Source organism: Pogona vitticeps, chromosome 1, assembly GCF_051106095.1.
Source record: "Pogona vitticeps strain Pit_001003342236 chromosome 1, PviZW2.1, whole genome shotgun sequence".
Lineage (NCBI taxonomy): Eukaryota > Metazoa > Chordata > Lepidosauria > Squamata > Agamidae > Pogona > Pogona vitticeps.
Window position 1 is genome coordinate 148,434,706 of NC_135783.1, and position 13,033 is coordinate 148,447,738.

The 13,033-nt window shown below is 38.8% G+C and overlaps 1 protein-coding gene across 1 annotated transcript in view; it reads right to left on the reverse strand.

Annotated features, from left to right (window-relative positions):
* The window catches only part of RANBP17 (RAN binding protein 17), a 308,485-nt gene that overhangs the window by 89,344 nt on the left and 206,108 nt on the right, over window positions 1-13,033 (reverse strand). The window contains exons 20-21 of the mRNA XM_073002881.2: window positions 5,610-5,698; window positions 445-552 (exon numbers count right to left, since the gene is read on the reverse strand). Of these exons, the coding sequence (XP_072858982.2) occupies window positions 445-552; window positions 5,610-5,698 (197 nt within the window). The remainder of the gene's footprint in view (window positions 1-444; window positions 553-5,609; window positions 5,699-13,033) is intronic.

The window sequence follows — 13,033 nt, forward strand, 5'->3', positions numbered from 1 at the left end:
TGCGAACATAGCCTTTGAATTGCAATTATTTAGGTGGACATAGCCTTTCAGCACCACCTTTGCTGCCAGAAGTCCCTATTTACAACCTGAATATAATGATTTGGGGCCATTTTAAACAATGTTAACCAGAGTTCGCTTAACCGTTGTAAGTTTACAGTGGCCTAATAAAGGTATCTCCCACCAATGTTTTAGACTGCATACAAGGACCACACAGATTTTTTCTTTTTTAAAACAAGCTTAGAACTGCATAGCTGAAAGGGACCCTATGGATCATTGAACCCAATCCCTGTCAAAAAGATACCGTGGGGAATCAAACTCTCAACCTCTGGAGCTGCAGTTCAGATCTTGATTAACAAGGGTTGCAATCTTCCTACTTTGGTCACATACCACAATGTTTGAAAGGATTACCTAGACATTTAAACAAGACTGTGATGAAACTCCTACCTGTTTTGCATCATTTCAGCCATAAGCTTCAAGATAGGAGTTGTACATGCTGGCTCGCGATACCAGAGTTCAACAGCTCTTTGAAGCATGGGAAGATATGATGGGTATCTTTCATAGTACAGGTTAAAAGAAAAGATTTGTAATAAAAGATGTACATCACATATTTATTCAAGCACACATTCAAAACCTTCCAAACATCCTTAGTTAGTATATTCTGTCCTTGAGGATGAATTAAACTGCACTAGTCAAGATGCTGCTAATGTGCATTAAAACGGAAGAGCTTTTTTTTTAATAGTTGAATCAGTCACACAACAAGCTAAGATCACACTGATACAGGATTGCTTTTTTCAACCTAATCAGCAGCAGATGATTAACATTACCAAAAAGTATAATATGAAAGCATACTAATTTATAATGGTAGTCAACTTTTTAAGGCTTCAGAAGAAGAAAACTTAGGGCAGTGATTCTTAACCTTTGTTACTCGGATGCTTTTGAACTGCAACTCCCAGAAACCCCAGCCAGCACAGCTGGTGGTGAAGGCTTCTGGGAGTTGCAGTCCAAAACTCCTGAGTAACCCAAGGTTAAGAACCAGTGACTTAGGGCATGGACTTCTCTGCTGTTAAGCCCTGCAGAATATCTGGATATGTCCTTCAATTAAAACTGAAGTGTAGATTATCACAGAGGAGGCCTACCAGTAAATATTCTGGAAGAACGTAATGAACTGCCTAAGGAAAAAGGGCAATGGGGCTCTATCCTGGAATGCACTGCTTTCCTACATTTCCAGGCTGGTTATCTACCTGTCCTGGATGAGAGAATTCAAAATTCTGTATTTGCCTCCACATTTCTTTCTTTTCTAAGGGAAGGAGGACAGCTTCAGCTTTTCTGACTAAAAGTTTCTCAAGTACACTTTAGATGGCCCACATCCAGTGGTTCGATATTGTGTTCTGTTTCCAAATTTGGAGCTCCTTCACTGTTCTCTACTTGTTCTAAGTGCCTTACTTTTAATACACTTCTTCATGATATATAGCTGGTTAGTATGCATTTTAATTTCACACTGTCTCTGAACCATTTCTGTAAAGACACATTTCTTATAGCATCCTGAAGCATACATACATACAATAGTTCTCTATTCCCCAAACCCATTATCTGTGGGTGATCTATTCCTGGAAACCACAAATATTCATTAGAGGGAATGGCTAAGAGTGAGAGGAAGGAGAAGGGCAAGAGGAAGAGGGAAGTGTGCATATCCACTGCAGGCTGGATTACAGCAGTAGCAACAGCAGATAACTGAAACCTTGGATAAAGTAGGATCACTATACATTCATACATACAATTTATGGTCTTTTTATTCTACTCAATATCCTGAAATTTCAGGGCAGAATTAAATAAATTAAAACCACTCTAAACTGTTGTGCTCTCACACCACACACACACACACACACAGAGAGAGAGAGAGAGAGAGAGAGAGAGAGAGAGAGTGAACGAGAGTGTGTGTAGAGGAGTTCCCATAGTCTATTAAAGCCATGATTGTTAATCCCTGAATGCTTTGGTGAATAACCATGATTTAATTCCCTTAGTGCAATATGTTGCAACTAGGGAAGGCCCAATGAATCAGTGAGAATCTGATGAGTCAACTCCTCTATAACTTCCACTGATTCTATTTATTGCTGGTTTCACACTTTGGCAAACACTTTCAAACACTCTGTCCTGAATGAGTGAAAGTCACTCTCTGTCCAAGGCAGGAAGAGGGCCACCTCCTTCACCTGGGGTTTTGAGCACAGATGTACCCACTCATAGCTGCTGATGTAGGTTTTCACAGCAGAACTTTTCAGTCATTACTACTCCACAGCCCAGGAGAAAAATGTGACTGGAACATGTGGATTCCTTCAAACTTCAGGAACCTGATGCTCATTCTTCTCTCCTAGGCATTCCAGAGGCCCTGAAACCATGATCATAATGCCATCTCCCCTAAATCAAACCGGCATTTGCTCTGAGTACCTCTATAAGGATTTTTTTATTGGGTTGCATTCATGTTGCTGATAAGGCAAGATCTGCCACTTAAAAGAGTAACAAATCAGGACAGAAACCAGGACTTTTTGAACTGAAAGTCTTCAAAATATGAAGCTGAAATCTGGAGTTATATAGCAGAGTGACTATACATGAAATCCTCATCCCGAAGGTTTAATCAGCAACTGTGTGTAAGGGACTCCTAAATGAATTAGTCCTAAATGTAGCATATTACATAATATGCTTCATTTTTGAAATAAATAAATACATGCATACAGTGGTGCCTGGCAAGACGAATGCCTCGCAGGATGAAAAACTCACAAGACAAATGGTTTTGGCGACGGGGCTGATGACTCGCAAGACGAATGTTCCTATGGTCGTGCTTCGCAAGACGAATGTTTTCTGTTAGAAGACTTCAGCCTCACTTGTTCACTTTAAAATGTGAAATGTAAAAAGTTTCTGTACTGTTGGTTTCTGTATGTTTACATGCCTTGAAAATGCACTTTCTGGAGAGTTCTGCACAATCCAAGGACTGTTAGTGACTGTTTATGTTCAGTTTCAGTGAAGGCAGATGTTCCTGCCTCTTGTTTGCTGATGTTTAAATGTTTTTCTATGATGTTTAAAAAGTTAAAGTTTTTTGATTGAAACTTAATAAACCATTTGTAAACCAAATCTGATTTTGTTCTGACTTTTTTTTGCCTATAGGAATGCATTAATTAGATTTCAATGCATTCCTATGGGAAAATGCATTTTCGCAAGACAACATTAACCACGGAACGAATTAAATTCGTCTTGCACCATTGTATATGAAGCGCCACTGTATATGAGAACCATATGATTACTAAGAAATTTCAGGGTATAATTTCATAAAACATAGTTCCTAAATATTTAGGAGTGCCCTATAAAACCCATTTTATACCCTATTGCTTACTACACAAAGTAATTCATCTTCCAAAACCCAACATGTGAATCACTAGCAGTCTGACATGTCACTATTTCAAAAGAAATGAATGACTTTCATATTCATGACATTTTTATTTCCATATCCTTATGCACCATTCCTCAGTAGAATACTCCACAAGGAACCTATACCTTAGTGCAAGAAATGCCTTTAAAATATTTGGAGATATTTTAATAAAGCCTTATGAGAGATCAAATAACAACTTTGTAACAGATTCTTCTATTATTACACATATTTGCTCTTCATCCCTTGCCCAGAGGGAAAAACTATAAATCTTTTCTCAACTGAATGAACACCATTTATCATATTCATTTTCTTGTCAATACAATTATGAAAAGCCTTTGGCCTTTTTCCAAGGAGTCTGATTTGTTACAGAAACCCAATTAGTATAAGCAAGCATACTACAAACAATCCTGCTTCGCAGACTAACATTACTATTCTGCCTTTTCGGCTATTCAATTCTAAACATAATCGGAAAATGGTTATAATACATAAAATATAATGATTCTCAGGTCAAAGCTCAAGTCAGAGGTGTTATGAATTCTGCTCGCCTTTGCCATCTAGTGGTCAGACGTTACAGCTGAACTGCCTAGTCTAATCTGAGAAAGAAGAGGATATTGAAGGAGACTGACCACAATTAATCCTAAGAAAACTTCAGTCTCCTGCAAGTGTTCTTCATCTGAGGTACAAAAACGGAGGTGAAACACTTTTACAGAGAATATGCAGGCCATAATATGTAACTGGTTACTACTCTATCTTTTGCTTTGTCCTTTTATTTTATATCCAACTGAATCGTCCTGAAGCAGAGGTCACAATTCTTGTGTGCAGCTATGCCTATGTCATAATGTTTGGAGGCAAATTCTCCTAAATTATAAAATCACTGTAGACATTATCAGCTGCACGTTGAGCCACACAACTCAGTATATGTACAGAGTGCCTATGGTAATTTTCTTAACTTGGGGAAATTCAATTCCAATGGTTAGCAGTTTGTCCTATGCCAGTGTGACCAGGCAAGAAGATTTGGGTCACTGTTTCAATGTTCCTTGTTTTTCACATACAGTTTTCCAGGGGGGGTTGTTTCTACATAAAAGTGATCAGTAAGTTTGATTAATAAAAATAAGCAAACTAATTGATGAACATTGTTTAAAAAAAAAGTCAACAGAAACCAATTTAAACACAACCTATGAAAACTTGCAACTGGACATCTCAACAATGGCTATGTCCTAAAATGTCTGAAGCAACCTCCAAATCCTGCTTGCACACAGCCACATGCAGCATTTGACCTTACTCGTACGATCCAAGATGGTGGCAAACCTAAGATCCAGACAGGTAGTATCTAAATACTTCCTTAACTAAGCCCTGTTGTACCTGCAGTGATCTAGACAGCTTTGAAGTATCTGAGAAAACATATAGGCCAGAATACTCCTGAGTCTTTCTATTCACATAAGGGCACTCTGTGGAAGACTTTTACAGGTTCTCTGAGCTGCCTTATTGCATGATCAATTGCACAGCCAGGAGACACTGGGTGTAGGATAAAATTCATACTGCTTGTGTGACTGCCCTTATGTTACCAGGAAACACAACAGGATTCTGGCCCTTATCTTTCGCTCTTAAGAGCCAAGTCTACTTTAAACTAATTCAAAATTCAGGGTTTTAAGCTTGCCCACCTCGCTCCCTCATAGAAAGATATATAAAAGGCCAGTTTGCTTTTTGGTAAAGGAAAACAAGAGGAAAATTTGCTAGCTTAAAGCATTCATGGTAGGATACGAAAGCCCTTGTAGTTATATATACTGTAAATAAACTAAATGTAATGATGGTTCCTGCAATGATCAATTTGAAATACAAAAACAAGTCTGAAAGGAATTCTGCATATATTTTAATTAAACAGAGGAACTCAGCTCTGTAAATGAAAGCACTTTTAAAACATTGGCAGCTTACAATGGAATAAATGAATATTTCAGGATTAGTGGAGTATAACAGCTCCCTTCAAAAAGTGACCTCTTTGTGGTCTCTCTCCAAATGCTGCCCCTCCCAGTTAATGGCATGAATGCAACTGTACAGTAATTTTAGCTGATTACACATTAGTTCATTTAGCTTTGTTTCCTCTTCCCCACTGTGCCACACTATTAAACTAATGCAAGGGAACTGGCATCCCTCTGTGCACAGAGCCAGTATTGTCATTGTGTAATAAGGATACATCCAGTCGAACAGCATGGTGTAGCTGGTCTTTGTGTTCAGTGCAAAGGCAATCCCTCGAAGATCTCTTGCCAGTCCGATCAACATACGCTGTCAGTGGGAAAGAGACACAGTAATTGATTTTCACGTTAGCACAGAGCAGATGGAGTAATGATCAGCCAATAATGAGCACAGTATCTGATTTTAATTCATTAGCGTAAATGTCTTCCCCCCACATAGAACATTAAAGTTTTCAACCTAAATATTCATATTAATCAAATGTTTTCCAATGTACTACAATAAAGGTACCATCAGAAATAGCAATAATACTACTACATTTAATTTAGCTTCAAACAGGAGCTATAAGGTTGTGTAATAAATTAATTATCAACAAATATATTTAAGAAAATACAGCTTCCAGCATCTCTCCCCCTCCCCACCATTTTCTCTTTTCTAACTGGGCCTGGGGATTTTCACTGATGTCACTTTCCCAGCCTGATCATCACTGAGATGTAATCTGAACAAAACCTATTTGACAGTTTGGTTTTATGTTTCAAATGCAAATACATATTGAACACAAACTATAAACACTTTTTGACAAGTGTTGTTGCTGTCATGTGCTTCCAAATCATTTTGCACGTATGACAACTTTTATAGTGGTTTTACAAGGTATATGAAATGCTCAAGGCATCATTTACTGGTGCGACCCCTCAGTAAGTTCCCATGGCTGAGAAGAGATTTGAACACAAGTCTCCTAAGTCCCAGTCTGATCCTCTATTCAGCACACTGCACTGGCTCTCACCTATAAGCATTACTGAGTACTGTATATTTAATACATTGATATTCAGCTGATTAAAAATGTATACACTGCTCCTTAAATACTGGCAACTCATTATTGCTTTTAAACATCTGCTAAAATTTAGCAACACCATAAAAAGGGCATTCAAGGGTACTTGGGTTGTAGTCTGCTTAGGAAATGCAACTGGAACTTTAAAGTAACCCATGAAGCGATATGCCCTTTTTAGATACCACAGAGGTAAAATGGGAGAGGGGCAGGGTTGTCATTGCCATCAATACATGGTTAACCTTAGTATGCTCACCAGATTGACTCTGAACAGGAATTCTTCCAGCTGAAATCAGATCAGATGGGTTTACCATAAGAAGGTACAGTTTGCTTGTGGTATGACACTTACCAGAGCTCAGTGCTAATTTGAGGCCTCTGTTACCTTCAACCACGATATTGAGTCCACAGTGTAACAGCTTGCATCACCTACCTCAACAACATACAGGAATCTCTGCCTAAGGAATCTAAGCCAAACTAAGATGCCACAGGGAAGAGGAAAAAAAATCCCCCACTCAACTTTCTTTTGATAAAAGTCGAGCTCGTCTATCACAATTGCCAATTGCCTGAAATTCAACAATTATTTAATAAAATCCTGAAACTATAAAACAGGCCTAAGTTCTGTTCTCACTTATTTGCCAACTGTATGTATACATTTGATCAAACAGCTGATGCCCTTGGGATGGGAAAGAAGCTAGAGGGACATAAAATTACCACTGAAGGAAGGCACAGCAAGAGACCAACTAAGAGAGAGGTGGCCAGATCAGGTACTGTTATCATTAATTCCAATGTACAGTGGTGCCCCGCATGATGACAATAATCCGTCCCATTGAAATTGCTGTTTAGCAAAATCGTCGTCATGCGAAAACCCTTTCCCCATTGGAATGCATTGAAACCCGGTTTAATGCGTTCCAATGGGGAAAATACCTCGTCGTCCAGCGAAGATCGCCCATAGGGAAGCCATTTTGCGAGCGCCAATCAGTTGTAAAAATGGCTGCCCTACGAAGCATGGGTCCGGAAAACACAGGGCAGCCATTTTGCGAAGCCAACAATCATCAGGAAAAATCGTCGTCTTGCGAACAAGCGGTTCGCGAAGCAAGGACCTAATCGATGTCCAGCGAAAATCCCTCATAGGAACGACTGTTTTGCGAGTCGCTATAGTGATCGCAAAAAGTCATTGTTATGCAGATTCGTTGTTTAGCGGGGTTGTTGTCTTGCGAAGTACCACTGTAAATAGATACCACCCACAATCTAAGCAAACACACTTGGAGTTTGATGAGGCATCTTTAATGGAAGCTCATTCTCAGCCATAGTACTGTCACACCTAAAGCTACTGTGCATGGTAATATTCTCAGAAAATGACAAGACTGCATAGAATTGGATACTATGCACAGAACACTGGAACCTGAGAATCTTGGTTTGGTTTTGTTGCTAAATTTTTAGTGCTATTTTTCTACAAATATAGGTTTGGACGTTATTAAGAAATGGCTGGTGGAATTTCCCAGGCCAAGAGTGGGTAAGCAGCAATGGCTATCTTAGCCAGGAATGGAGATCCAAGACTTTAGTGCTTTCCCTGAGTTTCCTTATGATTAACAGAACCAGAATAATGCGAAAGCCAGGAAATATATGTAAATGTGTTTCATTTATACACCTTCTACAGTTTGTAGACATTCCAGCTTTTCTTGGCAGATTCAGTTTGTGTTTGTTTTTAAACACATTGCCTAGAGCAGGCTTCTTCCAACAAGTCCCCTTCCAATGTTTTAAACTCCAGCTTTCGTTAACCCCAGCCAAGCTAGGGATAGTGTAGCTGAATATATTACAGCATGAATTGTAGCTGAATACGTACATCTAGGCTGGCTTAAAGCCCAGGGATACCTGACGACTACTCACTTGATTCTTTCTGGCATTGCTAAGATACAGATAAATAAAATAAAACATAACCCACAGAAAGCACCAACACATTTGATCTGATTTGGGCAGACATCATTTTTACATTTTCGAAAAAACAGACTATACTGTTTTCCCTTTTTTGCTAAGACACCTCCACCATTACTAATATAATGGACAAGTGGATTAAATAAAGTATGAACTACTTAAGATGAATGGGGTGGGGGTGGGGCAAAACCCAACAATCACTACAACATACTACAGCAATCTTTTTAGGACCGGTCTCACAAGGAGCCATGGCTCCTGCCCCAGAGAAGTCTTCTCTTAGGCAAAAGGGCAGTATGTAACGTGAAAGCCAGCCCACTTTATAAATATACATAATTCCAATGGCAATGTCTATCAATACCATTTCCAGGGGAAAAGCACTTACATGAATTCATAAAAAATCAACTGCCAACTTGATGTTTGTTCCAATCTTATAAGTCAAAGATTTAGTCCTCCCAATAAACACGTACAGAATTTTGGGTACAGCAGAGAAATGAAAAAGAGTAAGACTACTGAGATGGAGGCTGGCTTAGTTCTCATTAATTCACACTAATTCAAAACAGTTCCGAAGAGTCACAACCTCTACACCACTCTTCAGAAGAGATGGTGCAGCCTCACCTGCCAGAAACCATGAGGTGGCTTGGTGTACAGTACACTGAGATGTTTTGCCACCTATCCACCATCTCAGGTATCTCCAAAAAAAGAGAGGATCTCCCTCTGTACAAGGTATCAGGTTTCACACTAGGAGTTTACGCAATTTAAAGTTATGCATTAACACACACCCTGATCACATTCTTGCATACATCTTGTATGGGACAAAAAACATGAAATAGGTGCAAGTATTTTTCATAGGGTCATCACTAGTTGTTTAAGACAGCAAGCAAGAGGAAATCACAAAAGACAAAATAAAAAAAATCTGATGAACATATTGTCACGATTCCCACATGGCCCCTGCTTGTTTCACCAAACTAGGAGCTCACGCTACGAGCCCCTCAGCTGCCACCAGTTGATTTCATCAACAATACCTATTATTAATAATCAAGGTCCAGGCCATATGTCATTTTAAAAGAACCAAACAGAAATGGCAATGTTGTTAACTCTTAAACAAACATTCTTCTTTATCCCTCTCAATCACCACTCTCCCACCCAAACTCCCAAAACTCACTCTCAAATCTCTTCAACTCCCTAACTAACCCTCTAACCCTGTATCTCTCCATCTCAAAACCCTATCTAAACTCCTCCTCCTGCATCTCTTACATCTCATGACCCTGCCCCTCCAGCACTCCCATTGGTCTATGCAAACAGCATATGAATATTCATAACCTGGGAGGATGGCACACTCAGAAATCTATTTACAGTGGGGTCTCTACTTAAGAACTTAATCCGTATTGGAAGGTGGTTCTCAAGTTGAAAAGTTCTTATGTTGAATCTGCATTTCCCATAGGAATGCATTGAAAACCATTTAATCCGTATGTGCTCTTTTCCATCCATAGAAACTACAGTGGAACCTCTACTTAAGAACTTAATCGGTTTTGGAATGGTGTTCTTAAGTTGAAACGTTCTTAAGTTGAAGCAAAATTTCCCATAGGAATGGACTGAAAACCAATTAATCCGTTCTGGCTGTTTTTTTGTTATGTAGAGGTGTGTTCGTACATTGAAGCATTAGTTCCCATAGGAACTAATGCAAAGCTGGTTAATATGTACTCTACCACTAGGGGGAGAATTTTTTTTAACCTAAGATGACCTAAGGTTAAAAAAAGAGCAGGAAAGTTTTTTTTCCTGTTCTTATCTTGGATTTCTGTTCTCAAGTAGAAGCAAAATTTAGCAAATGGAGCTGTTCTTAAGTTGGATTGTTCTTAAGTAGGGACGTTCTTAAGTAGAGACCCCACTGTACCTGTACCAAGGAAGTACAATCATTGTTGGGACATACAGTAAGCACTGTTGAGTCACACACACAAGCACACACAAGTGTAAGGAATGAATGCTTGGATTAATATATCCTGAAAAGTCAGCATCCTAGTAGAAGCCACTTTGGCTTGCCTATACTGTGATAATCCAGAGAAATAAACCATGGCTGGGATTAATTCTCTGGCTTGCTGGGGTACAGACAAGCTAGAGTGCTAAAACCCCTCCCAGGGTTCAAATGTCATGCGAAACCAACCACTGACTAAACAGAGCATGCGGTCTTGTCCTCAATAGGCAGGGATTCTCTAGAATGGTGGCATGTGAAAAACAGACAGGAAAAATGTTCCTAGCCAGAAGTAGCTTTGGAATAACTGCCATATATCCCTTAACAATATATCCCTTAGCTCTCTTGTCTTTATTTTCTTGGCTCCCTGAAATACGAATTTTTACAGTTTTCTAGAAGGAACAGGGACAGGAGAGCCAAATACCCATCAAAATCAAAATTGTACCTTGACAGCCTATGCAACGTTGCTTCTTCCCCTTGAGCCAGAACATATACTATTCGAGTAACCCCTAAAAAAGGATTTTATATTGGGGAGGTCTAACAGACCTTTAAGTATATAGTTGTACTTCTGGATGCAGCTATAATATTACCTTCATAATTCTACTATATAATAAAGCCACGAAAAAGGTGAGGGGTCAGAGTGCTTTGTCTTTAGAATTAAGATGGCTGTCTTCCTCCTTACAGCACACTCTTAATTCTATAGACACGTCTTAATAACCTCTAAATAGTTCCAACAAAAGAGCCATGTCAGAGGAATGAGCAGGCCCCAAGGTGTTTCAACTGGAGTGTTTTCATCTGCCTTTATTGCATGATCCCTCTCCAGAATTAAGGCAATAACCTGTGATAAATTATTCAGGAACTGCTACAGGGATCAAAGCAAAATCATTCTGTTAAAGTGCTGTTTGCAACATTTGGCACTTAGTGTGAAAACTTTTAATGTGTGCAAGCTGAAAATCAAGGATTTTAAATAATTCAAGAGCTTCGAGTTTCTGTGAACCAGCTATAGATAGCACGATGCTCCTTAACCACTCCTCTTCCTCAGATACACTGCTTTATTTGTTCCCATCAAACCAATCACTATCATAAATAATATCAAAGTATCACCAAGGTTAAATATAGAAAGTCAATATACTATTGAACACAATTTCCAGGGCCAAATTGGGTGGTGGTTGTGGCTGGTTTTGGTTTTTTTTATAGAGAGTGATGGTGAGAAAATTGGCAATCATCTTGCAAGGATGGATTTTCTCACTCTGATAATGGTGTGGCCCAAAAAAGTCTTCATGTGTTCGGTTAGCATTTCCTGGAAAACAAACCTGAACATATGCTTTATGAACAGGATTGTCAACTGGAGATGTAACAGCAACAAGGGTAAGCTGCCCTACTGCAATTATTTTTAACTATGTATTTCACATGTATAAAAAGCCAATTAGAAAATCCTGGTAGATGCCACAAATTAAATGACTCTGGCAATCACGGGACATTTTTCTAAGCGATACTCTTAACAGTGTCACCTCCCTGCAGATACGAATACTAAACATTTTATAAAAGAACAGAAGAGTGTATTTTTGTTTTTAGTAGTAGCAAGACACAATACCTGAAAGCACTTCACCACATATTATTTATTAATCACTTTAAAAACCAAACCAAAATAATACAAAAACCCTTTAACTTACTAAATTATGTTTAAAAGTTTACTTTATGATAAAGCAACAAATTCAGTTCTTTAGCAGTGGCTTAGAGCATGAAGTTTCTCTTTATACAAATTAGACAGATGGTGCTTACAGTAGAATTTACTAAAGGTCTGTCACAACAAATGCAGCCAAGCTGCATATTTAATCACTGCAGAACCTTGTCTACCTGCAGCTGCCAACTGCTAATCCAATTTCCCTGATAAATGTGGCAAGAGACACGATCAGCAATAAAGAGCATCTAACTCCATTTTCCTGCAGGGCGTCTTTTGATGAACATTTAGGATGGAAGCAAGGAGTGCACTGTGTGGCCCTGGCTTGTGGCAGCTGCATGTATTCTGAAGGCACACTTCTCAGGTTACTCACTTAATTCTGCCACTATCATTATGTTGCTATTGATCTCAGTAGCTCTTGCCTGCACAGCATTACTCTAGATGGAGCTGAATCAGGCAGTTATCATGCATCAAAGTTGCTCAAAAGCCTGGAGATTTCCCCTTAATTACTTGTGATTTTATTTGCAAATACCGTTAAAGTGTAATCAAAGCAATCACTTTCCAGGGTCATTAAGAACTTGCTAGTTTAGGGATATAACACTGGAACTCCATTAAAAAATTTCCCCCAGTAAGAATGTTTCTGTATCAAACCAGACAGTACAACTGCAAAATGGTTTGGTACTGATGAAGTCTTCAAATTGAGAGAAAGCAGCAATCTTTCACCATGGTGGTTTAAAATCCACTTCAAATCTACATTTCAACATCAGACTGCACCCTAGAACAATGACTTGTACTTAGAAGCAGTACTGACAGCTAATCCATCCTTCTAAGTGATCTCTAAGCTTAAATGTGGAGCTCAAAATATGTGGCAACAGTTCGCTTCTGAGTGAAAGTGGGAAATTATTGATATTATTAATCACTGAAGTTCTCAAATCTACAAAGAAATGATGCCTCACACATTTCCTATATTTCTTTAAACATCACTAAATTAAGAAGCAATTTTCACAAAGAGTAATATTAAAG